The sequence below is a fragment of the Notamacropus eugenii genome, chromosome 3 (genome assembly GCF_028372415.1).
Source record: "Notamacropus eugenii isolate mMacEug1 chromosome 3, mMacEug1.pri_v2, whole genome shotgun sequence".
Classification (NCBI taxonomy): Eukaryota; Metazoa; Chordata; class Mammalia; order Diprotodontia; family Macropodidae; genus Notamacropus; species Notamacropus eugenii.
Window position 1 is genome coordinate 167,027,655 of NC_092874.1, and position 13,457 is coordinate 167,041,111.

Genomic DNA, 13,457 nt, shown 5'->3' on the forward strand with positions numbered 1-13,457 from the left:
ACACCGAACATTCTAATTGCCCCTATCACCAGTCTGCCCTCTCTTCTATCATCCCTCTCTGCCCTTGTCTCCATCTTCTCTTTTGTCCTGTAGGGCCAAATAACTTTCTATACCCTTTTACCTGTATTTCTTGTTTCCTAGTAGCAAGAACAGTACTGGACAGTTGTTCCTAAAACTTTGAGTTCCAACTTCTCTTCCTCCTTCCCTCCCCACCCCTTCCCTTTGGAAGGCAAGCAATTCACTATAGACCATATCTGTGTAGTTTTGCAAATGACTTCCATAATAGTCGTGTTGTATAAGACTAACTATATTTCCCTCCATCCTATCCTGCCCCCCATTACTTCTATTCTCTCTTTTGATCTTGTCCCTCCTCCCCATGCCCTCCCTTCCATCATCCCCCCCACCCTGCTTATCCCCTTATCCCCCACTTTCCTGTATTGTAAGATAGGTTTTCATACCAAAATGAGTGTGCATTTTATTCCTTCTTTTAGTGGAATGTGATGAGAGTAAACTTCATGTTTTTCTCTCACCTCCCCTCTTTTTCCCTCCACTAAAAAGTCTTTTGCTTGCCTCTTTTATGAGAGATAATTTGCCCCATTCCATTTCTCCCTTTCTCCTCCCAATATATTTCTCTCTCGCTGCTTGATTTCATTTTTTTAAGATATGATCCCATCCTCTTCAATTCACTCTGTGCACTCTGTCTCTATGTGTGTGTGCGTGTGTGTGTAATCCCACCCAGTACCCAGATACTGAAAAGTTTCAAGAGTTACAAATATTGTCTTTCCAAGTAGGAATGTAAACAGTTCAACTTTAGTAAGTCCCTTATGACTTCTCTTTGCTGTTTACCTTTCCATGCTTCTCTTCATTCTTGTGTTTGAAAGTCAGATTTTCTTTTCAGCTCTGGTCTTTTCATCAAGAATGCTTGAAAGTCCTCTATTTCATTGAAAGACCAAATTTTCCCCTGAAGTATTATACTCAGTTTTGCTGGGTAGGTGATTCTCGGTTTTAGTCCTAGTTCCTTTGACTTCTGGAATATCCTATTCCATGCCCTTCGATCCCTTAATGTAGAAGCTGCTAGATCTTGTGTTATCCTGATTGTATTTCCACAATATTTGAATTGTTTCTTTCTAGCTGCTTGCAATATTTTCTCCTTGACCTGGGAACTCTGGAATTTGGCCACAATGTTCCTAGGAGTTTCTCTTTTTGGATCTCTTTCAGGCAGTGATCTGTGGATTCCTTGAATACTTATTTTGCCCTCTGGTTCTAGAATCTCAGGGCAGTTTTCCTTGATAATTTCATGAAAGATGATGTCTAGGCTCTTTTTTTGATCATGGCTTTCAGGTAGGCCCATAATTTTTAAATTGTCTCTCCTGGATCTATTTTCCAGGTCAGTTGTTTTTCCAATGAGATAATTCACATTATCTTCCATTTTTTCATTCTTTTGGTTTTGTTTTGTGATTTCTTGGTTTCTCATAAAGTCATTGGCCTCCATCTGTTCCATTCTAATTTTGAAAGAACTATTTTCTTCAGTGAGCTTTTGAACCTCCTTTTCCATTTGGCTAATTCTGCTTTTAAAAGCATTCTTCTCCTCATTGGCTTTTTGAACCTCTTTTGCCAGTTGAGTTAGCCTATTTTTCAAGGTGTTATTTTCTTCAGCATTTTTTTGGGTCTCCTTTAGCAGGGTGTGGATCTGCTTTTCATGCTTTACCTGCATGTCTCTCATTTCTCTTCCCAGTTTTTTCTCTACCTCTCTGACTTGATTTTCAAAATCCTTTTTGAGCTCTTCCATGGCCTGAGCCCATTGGGTGGGCTGGGATACAGAAGCCTTGACTGCTGTGTCTTTCCCTGATGGTAAGCATTGTTCTTCCTCATCAGAAAGGAAGGGAGGAATTATCTGTTCACCAAGAAAGTAACCTTCTATAGTCTTATTTTTTTTCCCTTTTCTGGGCATTTTCAGAAAGGAAGGGAGGAATTATCTGTTCACCAAGAAAGTAACCTTCTATAGTCTTATTTTTTTTCCCTTTTCTGGGCATTTTCCCAGCCAGTAACTTGACTTCTGAGTATTCTCTTCACACCCACTTTGCCTCCAGATCCGCCCAGCCAGCGCTTGGGGTCTGAGATTCAAATGGTGCTTCCCAGCCTCAGGGCTTTTGGCAAGGGCAGGGCTGCTATTCAGTGTGAGATTATGTTCAGGTGCTCAGGTAAGGGCAGGGCCACCTCACAGGGCTCAGTTCCCTCAGGGGGTTTATGCGGAGACTTTCAACAATGGATCCAGGCTCCTGCCTGCTTGGGGAGCCCTGGTCTGCTGCCACCTCCGCTGCTGCCTCCCAAGGGGGCCTGAGTTATGGGGGCACCCCACTCCCCTCTCGGCAAGCCGAGAAGACCCTCTCACCAACCTTTGGGGCCCATGGGTGGAGGGACCTGCATGGCCACTGGAGATTCCGTCCCTGAGTCCCTGAAGCCTGCTCTGATCCACTCCTCTTGGCGCCGCATGGCCAAGGCAAGGCTCGGCTCGGCTCTGGGTCCAGGGCTCGACGGACCTTTTGTGAGAGGTTTTCAGGGCTCTCTGGAACAGAAATCTCGTCCGCTCCATTGTTCTGTGGCTTCTGCTGTTCCAGAATTTGTTGGGAGTTCTTCTTTACAGATATTTTATGGGCTGTGGGTTTGGAGCTAGCATATGTGTGTCTTTCTACTCTCCCATCTTGGCTCCACCCCCTTCCTTGGGAAATTTTAAAGCACCATATAACTGATCTTGGGGATTGCTTTGTACCTGAAAAAACTAATGAGTTAAGTGAGTTTAAGTCCCTTAGTTCTCTGTTTCTCTTCCAAAAGCATCAACATGCATAGAGCATTGTGAAAATCTGATTGATGTAACTTTCTTACAGTCCTAGCTACTTGTCTTATCAGAGTTTCATCACCATGTGTAGGAGCAGACTATTGTTGTGATGAATAGGCATACAGGGTGTGCTTTGTCAAATTTAGAATTGTAGGGGTGGGGTTATGCTGTAGAATTACTAACCGAGTGAACTGATTGGGGCAAAAAAGTGCCTAGCTTCCATAAAGAACTTTGTTTATCATTCTACTAACCTTCTGACAAAAGTGATGGATTTAGGACGAAGGCTATGACATATTTTTTGAACATAGTTAGTGCCTGAATTTATTTTGCTTGACTGTGCATATTAGTTACGAGAATTTTGCTTTTTTTCCTTCTTCAAGGAAAGGGGAAGGAGAAAAAAATACATTAAAAAAATTAATTTAAAAGAGAAAAGTATGACCATAAAATGTAAATCATTAAAGGATGCTCAGTTTCTTTGATGAAATCTTTGTAACTAAAATGTTCCTCTACAAACTTAAAAAAAAGTTTTGCTTATGTTGGATCTGACCATTCTACTATAAGGGTTCTGTGCTGTCTTCATTTTACAAATGAAAAAGTTGAACTATTGTGAGGTCATCAAAAACCTAAATGTACAATCCAGTGTATTTGCTCTTGGAGGTGTATTAAGGACATTTGTTGTTTATTGCTTCTCAGACATAGAAGTTGAACAGTGGTTGTTGTTTGTCATTTGTTCTGGAAGAGAGGGCCATGACATCAGGGAAGCAATGCCCTGACATGTAAGTGAATTGGATTTAAGTGAGGGAGGGCTGTGCAAAGTCACTAGCTTCCCTTCCTCTTGTTCAAGTGGCCTGAGAACCAAGGAAGCTGTATTTCCCTTGGCCTAGTAGAGATGAGTTTGCCTTGGGGAAGGGTAGGATGTTGAAAATCAAAGAATCTGATAGAAGGAACCTAAGTGGCCATATCAAGACCACTGGTGAAGAGTTGAGAAACTTTTTCTCACATCTCCTCTGGGAGTACCAGAATTACATCAGCCTCAGTGGACATTTCATCAGTTTAGAGAACTTGCTTCTTCCACCACACAGTTACAACATCCCATCTTGGTCTTATTAAATAACTCATAGAGAGTTGACTGAGGTTTGTGCGGGTTAGTTTGCCTACGAACACTCAGCTTATGTCTGTGGTGGGTTTTGAACCTAAGTCATTTCTACTCAGAAGAGAGGCAACTGTGGTTGTAGTGGTTAAAGTGCTGGCCTCAGAACCAGAAAGGCTTCAGTCCAAGTCCAGTTTCTGACATTAACCTTTCAGTGGATCTTCAGGTAGCTTGTTTGACACCTGCTTTAAGTAGCTAAAAAAGGTGGGGGAATAACAGTGGATACAACCCAGGAGCTCCAGGGTGTGATGGTGAGTCATCAATCCTGAAACTTTAATCAAAACATACATCCCTTAGCACATCCTCCTCCACCCCTTCTCCCGTATCTTGCAAAGCATTATTATCAATGGAAGAGTGACCTTGATATGTTCCTATATGTTAATATGGCATTTTATACATCCCTGTTTGCATGAAAATCTGTGAAAGTAGAGTGCTTACAACTGTTTCTTCTTTCTGTTACAGATAATACAGTTGAGGATCCTGAACTAAAAGACTTCACTCTCATTCCAAAAAGTATCATGGCTGAACCTGACTACATAGAGGATGACAATCCTGAATTAATCAAGCCTCAGAAATTAATTAATCCTGTCAAAACTTCCCGGAACCATCAAGATCTTCACAGAGAACTTCTGATGAATCAGAAAAGGTGAGTTTCTCTCTGACCTACAGGGGAGTATGTTTGGGGGAGGGGAGTAGAAGAATCTCTTGCCTTTCATTTTCCCAATTGTTTCTTTGGAGTAAATTAAGATGCTAGGTATCTGGATTAAAGTCCGGCTTTTGCCAGTGGGGGTTCTCTAGGGTCCCTGGGAGCTTTCCTGCCAAAGTTCTAAAGCTTCTTTTTCAGTCGTCTTGCCCTGGGGGTTCAAATCTGGGTCCCAGACCATTCCACCTGTTTGTCAGTTAACTCAAACTGTTACGCATCTGTTCTTGGTTCACACATTGGATTTGATGGTAAATTCTATGCACTAAAGTTCAAAGGTACCAAAGAAACATGAATACACAGTTACGCACATTTTCCTACACATCCAATATAAAATTTCATCTTATTGTAATCTTCAACATTTTTATACACACTCCCCTGCCTTGTAACACTTCTCTCTGAAATCATACTTGTGATTTATTTTATAGATTGCTGCCATTGTTGCTGATCAGTTTTTCAGTTACTCTAAGTCTCTTCTTACCTTTGACCCTGAAGAAGATTTTAAATGTTAGAAGGTTTTAATTTAATTTAATTTTAATTGGAGAATCCTAAAGGGTGAAGGAGAGACACATAGTGCTCTTAAAGATGTGTGAAAACTGAAATAGGGAACTTCTTTTAGAGAACTTTCCCGCCACACACACACATATGAATTCCTCTTCTGTGTTTTGTGGGAGGTTAAAAAATAGGCATATAAACCTATTGCCTAAGCTTTGGGGGCCCTGTGAGCAGGCGGGGCAGGTAGTGGGATTTGTTTGCTAAAGAACTGTTAAATTTACATTTAAGGAAGCTGTCATAAAATGTTTGGATGTAGGCCCATAATTTATGTCAGTGTAGGAAAACAAATACTTTTTAAGCTGTTTAGATATAAGCCATTTATGGGCCCCACTTTTTCTTTTCTTTTTTTTTTTTTTTTTTGGCCATAAATGACTTGAGGTGGTTTGGGTTTTTGTTTTGTTTTTAATTTCTTATGCTTAGCCTAGTGCTTTACACAGCAGGTATATCCTGGTCTAAGCCTGAGTCAGGCCAGTCCCCTAGTGCTTTGATAAAATAATAAAATGAGAGACACTGGTAAGCCAACTGTCAACAGTTACTAACAAAAGATTTACTTAGGCATTATAGACGATGGATAATTCTACTAGGGCAGGCATCGAGGACACATTGAGCTTATTCAGCTGATTTAACCCTTGCCTGATGGGGCCTGTCTTACCTTCATGATATACCAGCCAAACCTTGCTGATCTCCTTCACACCCCTCCCCCTCTTTTGCTTTGTATTCAGGAGGTAAAGAAGTCACATCCACAGCTTGAGCCCTTAGTCCCCCTGAGCCAACAAAGTCTGCAGGAATGGCTTAAAACTTCTTAAGGGAAAACTAGAGTAAAAACTAGCCTGCATGGGAGGACGAATTAAAATATTGCTCTTAGCCCAAGATGTTTAATATATACTCTTTCAGATTGGTGTATTTTGTATTGTCTAATGCTAATATGCTTTTGTGTTTTGAGAGAAGAGACTGAGGTAGACATGACATACATTATTTATGAATTGCATAGAGCTGTACATACATAGAGTCCTCTAGTCATAAATCATACAAACAAATTACAGATATCTTACTAGCCCTAAAGAATGATCTAGGTTTACCTATAAGGAAATTTCCAGTGAGTTGATTCAGGGCTCTGTCCTTGGCCTTATTCAGTTAAATTTTTTAGTCACTAACTTGGAAGGTAGTTTAGATATTAAGTTACCAAACATGGGTGGGAGATATAGGTAGGTGATACCATGTATGACCAAATCCGACTACAGAAACCTTTCACCAGGCTGGAATGGTAGGTTGAAGCAAACACACTGAGATTTAATAGGGATAAATGTAAAACCCTGTGCTTGAATATAAGAAAAACCAACCGCATAAGTACAGAATGGAGTAACATGAAACTGGAAAGTAATTCTCATACAAAAGACCTCTGGGTTCTTCCATGAGCTGCAAGATCAATATGAGGGAGCCAGTGTGACAAGGCTGTTAAAACACTGCTGTGACCATAGACTACATTAAAAGGAACATAATTTCAGAGTAAAAGAAGTGATAATCCTGTTTATGTTGCTGTGGTCAGACTTACATCTAGAACATTGTGTCCAGCTCTGGGTACCATCTTTTAAGAAGGACTTTTGGCAGATTGGAGCAAAACTAGATTAGTGATAGTGAAAGGACTAAAAATCATGCCATAGGCAAAACTTTTTTGGTCTTGTACCTTTCAATAAAATACTATTTCCATGTTTTCCTGATAAATAAAAAGTGAGCATGTGTCCCTAGTCTATGCATATTTACTTACTTGTAAATTACATACTTGTACTCATGTACTGCTATACTAATTGTGTAAATTTTAAAACTTACACAAAAATAGAATTTAAGAAAGGATGAGATAAAGATGGATAGTGTTTGTTTTTGGAGCAGTAGAGAATCGCAAGTCTTTACTGAGTAGGGAAGTAACATCATCAGAACTTTACTTTAGAAATGTCACTTTGGCATACTTGTCAGGCTGGCTAAGAATGGAGAAAGTCTTGCAGCACGGAGGCCAAGTAGGAGGCTTTTAAAACAATCCAGGTGAGAGTTGATAAGGGCCTGATCTAGGGTAGTAGCTATGTGAAGAAAAAGGGGACAAATGTATGAGAGATGTGCAGGAGAAGCTATAAGATCTGGCAGCTGTTGGATATATGGATGTGAGATGAGGGAGAAAATGAGGAGTTAAAGGTGAGCTGGGAAACTAGGAGAATGGCAATACCCTGAACAGTAATAGGAATGTTTTGAAAATGGGTGATTTGGGGGGGAAAGATAATGTAATAACTGAGGTTCATATTATAATGCTTCCATGCCTGTCTTTCTTTATGAATCACTCAGTCTCACCCAAAATGAGAAGGGGAAAGGTGAGGCTCTTATTCATCAGTCCCTGCTCCAAAGCATGCCCTGCAAGGTGTGGCTATTGCAGCCATGAGGTGATAGGGGGAGGATGCTGATTCTCCCAGTGCTCTCTGTGCAGTGACCATTTACATTATAACTTCCCTAAGGGGCTGATTTCAAGTTCAGAAGGCCTCAGGGAAATTGGTGTAACAGAGGGAAGGGCTAAGTGCTGAGTTATAAGGGTAGTGGTTCTGGTAGAGAGAAGTTCCACTATTGACAGTTAGTTATAATACTGAGGGCAAGATGTGATATTCTCTCTCTCATTGGTTAATCACACATACATTGGAGCCAGGCCATGGTTCCCAAGGTGCTTTAAAATATATGGTAATACGTGATAGTATATTTAATGGCACAAACCATTATGAATACATTGGGGCTTTCCTAGTTAATCTGCATCAGAGCCCCATCCCATTCTTCTCTTGAAAATGATCTCTCTTGGAATTGGGCCATGGTCTCCCAGGCATTCCTGACCCATCCCCAGACCATTGCCATAGGGGAATCAGAGAATGCTGAACCTAGAGAAGAGAAAACCTGAGAATATGGATTGATTCTCTGCCACTTGTGCTAATTTTGGCCTAACAATTAACACAAGAAAACAGAGGTTCTCTACTAGCCGGCACCATGCCATCCATACATGGAACCATTCATTACAGTAAGTAGAGAAATTTTGAATTAGAAATTTTGAATTTCCAGGGATGTACACATCAGTGATGAGACTGACACTCACATTGCCAGAACTGGTTTATTGTTTGAGAGGCTCCAAAGGGAAGTGGGGGAAAGAAGATGTATTAGACTGCCTACCAAACTGAAGGTCTGCAGAGTCATGATGCGGACATCATTGTTGGATGCCTGTGAAACCTGGACAGTATACCAGCTCCATGCCAGGAAACTGAATTGTTTCCATATGAATTATCTAGGAAGATTGTGAAGATCACCTGGCAAGTTAAGGTGCCAGCCACTGAGGTCCTTACTTGAATTAAATTGCCAAACATTTAAACTGTGCTGCAGAGTGTGCAACTCAGATGGACTGGCCACATCATTTGAGTGACAAACCTTCATTTGCTTAAAAAGACTATTTTATGGAGAACTCAAACCAGGCAAATACTCATATGAAGGTCAGAAGAAGCTATACAAGGACATTTCTGAGGTTTCTCTGAAGAGCTTTGGAATAGATTATGTGACATGGTAGATGCTGGCAAAAGATACTCAGCATGGCATGCCCATATCAAAGAAGGCCCTGTGCTGCATGAGTGAAACATAATTGCAAATTTAGAAGCATCTCCACCCCAAATGTTCACAGGGACTATTTGTGCCTGACCTGTGGTAGAGCCTTCCAAGCTAGTATTGGTCTGATCAGCCACAGCTGAACATACCATATATCTTGACTCCAACATAGTGATATCATTTTGGTCCTCTTGAAGAACAAAGGACAACAACCAACCAACTGGCATGCTCACCTGAAAACTATTCAGATTAATGGAATATACTGTTTAAAACAGTTAACTCAAATTTATAACCTTTAAATGCATAATGGTGTGTTTAATGGCACAGACCATATTTCAGGGCTTTCCTAGTTAAACTGTAGCACAGTCCCATCTGAGTGATTGTCTTTTTGAGAATTACATTGAATGGAATTCCTTTTAACACAAATGTTCTGTTTCTTTCTGATTTAGAAGTTTTATGCTTCCTTTTCCATTTGTCCAATTTTCCTTTTTAAGATGTTCTCTTCAGTGAATTCTTTCTTCGCACTATTAAAATCATTGGCCAATTTTTCTTCTATTTCTCTAATTTGGCTTTTAAAATCCTTCACCATTTCTTCCAGGAGTGCTCTTTGTGCTTGCGACCAGTTTCTGAAGTTTCAGATGGGAGTACAGTCTCAATGCTGACCTCTGTGCTATTCATGTTTTGGTCCTTGTCCCCATAGAAAGATTCTGTGGTCTTTTCTTCCCTGCTTTGCTTTTTACTCATGATGATGATAATCATCCTTTCACTGGCTTTTAAAATAGATCTCTGTTTGTAGGGCATGAGGGGCTCTGTTCCACAGTTCTTGTACATTGAACTTTTGAGACTTTGTGTGTTGTGGCCTCTGGTTCTTTCAGCTAGAAGCTAAAGTGCTACAGCTTACCTGTTGCTGAGCTGGCTGGTGTTGGAAAGCAGAGGCAAAGTCTTTTTGCATTTCCCTGGATTTTCCCTGGAGCTAGCTTGTTAAGTGTGAGGGAGGGGTGGTCTGGCCACAGGAGGTCTCCTCTGCTGAGCTAGAGCATAGGCAAGCTCAGTGGTTGGTGAATCTTCTGATTCCCCTGGGGTGCTGAGGCACGCTTGGGGTCCTGGTGTTGGTGGTTGTGGGGTTCTACCCCCCCAGGGCTCTGGATTTCCTCTCGGTTTGCTGAGGTCTGGGATAGCTCTGCTCCTGCACTGATCCCCTTCAGCCACAGCAAAAGGGATCCTCCTTAGCAATTTTCCTAGCCTCAGTTGTTATGAGACTGTTTGCCCCTTCTGCTTGATCCCACTGTTCCAGGATTTTTCTGGGGAAATGTTTTATGGTTCTTTCAAGGTCAACAAGGGGAGGGGGAGAGAGCATTTACTGATCACTCCGCCATTTTGGCTCCTGGAAGTTCAGTTAGGTAACTTACAGACATTTAATGTGTGGGCTGATAGTCTCAGGAGCAGCTGCTGCTGATACTTGGAGCTCCGCAGCTCTTACTTGCTAGGTGCGGTTGGGCTCCTGTCCTGGGCTGATATTCTCAAGATTCTGCAGTGCAGCAGCTACCTCAGACTGCCCCGGGGCTTCCTACTCAGCCCTGCCCCGATGGAGGATGCACTGGTACAGCCTATGCGCTGTGTGCTTCTCCAACCTCGTGGAACAGATCCTTCCCATCCATCTTCCAGTCTGTCCTGGGCTGTGAATCTGCCATAGTCTGTCTCCTATTGGATTCTGTCCCTCCAAAATCTGATCAGATTCTATTTTTAGAGGTATCTGAAGGAGTTTGTTTAAGAGCTTAGGTGAGTAGTTGCTCTCACTCTGCCATCTTGGCTCCACCTCCCCCGCCCCCCCTATTCAGAAGTTTTCAAAGAAATAATAGCTTCTATTTATGGAGTACTTTAAGGTTTGAAAAGCACTTATATTCATTTTTGTGTTTGTAACAAAAAAAGCCTATGAGGTAGTAACTATAGGTATTATCCCTATTTTATAGATAAGGAAAATGAAAGGCTGGGTGGTGCTGAGTGAATTGTTTAGGATCATACTGTTGTCTGAGGTGGGACTTGAAAATCTGAGATGTGGATTCAGCTACCAGAATTACTTGCCTTTAAAACTGCAAGAAATGTATCAGTTTATAAAAGGCCTAAAAGAATTGTGGAGGCATTGTTACTAATCCTTAGGTTTTTCTTGTTTATAGTCCTAACTCACACTGAAAAGAAAAATAAAGTAGAATCACTTAAGGTTGATGATAATCAAGGCAAAAACAAAATAGTCATAATAATGGTGATGATGATAGCTAACATTTGTATAGTGCTTACCGTGTGCCAGCTACTATGCTAAGCATTTTACCGTCTCATTTGATCCTTATAAATGACCCTTCCTTGTGGGTGCCATTATCATCCCCATTTTGTAGATAAAGAAACTGCCACAAACATTAAGTAGCTAGGCCAAAGTCACATAGTGTGTCTGAGGCTAGATTTCAATTCAGGTCTTTTTGACTTAACTCCAGGCCCAGTGCTCTATCCAGTGCCCCCTAGATGCCTCTGAAAAACCAAACACAAATGGACATAGCCAGTGTTCTTTGGGAGAGGTATCAAATTGCTACCTTTCTTCCAAATGTACTTAGAACCAGGCTGCTTTTACCAGGTACACAGAAAATGATACAAATGAAAGTATACTACCAGGTGCATATATCTTTTGTACAATAAATGTAACAGCTAAAACTTGGTCTTGCATTTGCCTCTTCCTTCTCATCTTTGTTCTGTCTCGAGTTTACCTTTCACTCACTATCTAGACCCCTATGTCTCAAAACTGTTGAGAGGATGCAAGTGTTCCTCCATTCCTTACATATCATCACCTGGCCATTCCTAATAGGGTTGGATTTTTGTTTGTTTGTTTGTTTGTTTTGCCTAGGCCTGGATGATGCCAATTTGTCTGAAAATCATAGAATTATAGGAGTTAGTGCTGGAAGAGAGACCATGGAGATAAGATAATTCAGTCCAGGGTACTCATTTTATAGATAAAACAGACCCAGAGAGAGGGAGAGACATTACTAGTAATTTATTTCAGAATTTTGACCCATCAGTCAAACTGGTTCCATTTGTATAAAATTTATCTGATAGTCCTTGCTTTCATCATTTCTACTTCATCTGAGTAGAAAAGGGATTTCTTCCCTCTCCTCAAAACTCAAATGCTTTCTAGAATCTCAAATATTCCTTAAAGTAGTTATTAATAAACTCAGATATCATAGCATCTGTTGATTGTAAACAGTCTCAATTTTATGTGGATTATTAAGCTCAGGGAAGTCATATTTTATGTTAAAGGTATATTGTATTATAGTATCATTATAGTTATATAGTATTATTATATATTATAGCATATTGTATCTTCTGAGTCCCAGCCAAGTTTTGGATCAGTCCTTTGAATTTGTGATCTGGTTATAGTTTAATGTGGATCAAGAGATTATATCCTTCATCTGGTTCATGATGGGCAATCTGGCAGACACAATGTTTTCACTAGATAGACAGGTTTCCAGGGGCTTCCTCTCCCAAAGAACATGGACTGTCCATTTGAGTTTGGTTTTTCAGAGACATGCAGGGACCACAGCAGATAGAGCACTGTGCGGTCCTGGAATCAGGAAGACCTGAGTTCAAATTTAACCTCAGACATGCACTAATTGTATGACTCTAGACTAGTCACTAGGCAATTTCCTTATCTATAAAATAAAAGCACCCACATTGAAGGGTTATTTTAAGGATCAAATGAGATAATATCCAGAGATAATTGTGTATGTGTGTCTGTGTATAAAATTGAGGGTTCAGTATTTGACTGACTTGAAAAGTTTATAACTGTCTACTTTTTTTTTTCCATTTTGGAAAAGCATCAGCATTTTTTAATGGGGTAGAAAACTAGTGAGAAGATTTAACTTAGCCTATGTAAAGAACGTATTGTTTCATACGTTCTGAAGACATTTTTTTCCTATGGGTGAACTGAATGGCATGTATAAAAGTGGTATGAGATATATTTGGCCACCTATACTTCCAAAAAGCATTTTCTAGCATATAACAGGTAATAATAAATTCTTGTTGTCTTTAAGTATATACATCACGATCAACTGCAAATGACTTAGCTGTTTTCTGCAATACAATGATCCGAGACAACTCTGAAGGACTTAGGATGAAAAGCGCTATCCATCGTCAGAGGAAGAAGTGATGGACTCTGAATACAAATCGAAGCATACTTTTTAAAAAAAACTTTCTTGGGTTTTCTATGTTTTCTTGTATGACTGATATGGAAATATGTTTTGTGTAACTACACATGTATAACATATTAAATTGCTTTCCTTCTCAATGATGGAGGGTAGGAAGGAAGAGAGAGAGTTTGGAACTCAAAATTTTAAAAACAAATGTTAAAAATTGTTTATATGTGTAATAAGAAAAAACAAAATATTAAATGAACAGCAAAAATATATATATTATTATAATAATCATCTTTTAGTAACCGGAAACCTTAAATTTTCACACTAATATATATACATACCTGAAAAGGTTTTTAATATCAAGAACAAGAAATAATATCTGACTTGATAGATGAAAATTGATAAGCAGTACAGGACAGAAGCACT

General features: G+C 40.1%; 1 protein-coding gene across 7 annotated transcripts in view; it reads left to right on the forward strand.

The window, feature by feature from the left end:
* LOC140533499 (protein FAM107B) overlaps positions 1–13,457 on the forward strand; it is a 90,739-nt gene that overhangs the window by 69,935 nt on the left and 7,347 nt on the right. For all 7 annotated transcript variants that reach the window (XM_072653260.1, XM_072653257.1, XM_072653258.1 and 4 more), the window contains one exon: positions 4,449–4,632. In XM_072653260.1, coding sequence (XP_072509361.1) covers positions 4,505–4,632 — 128 coding nt within the window. In that variant the 5' untranslated portion in view covers positions 4,449–4,504. The remainder of the gene's footprint in view (positions 1–4,448; positions 4,633–13,457) is intronic.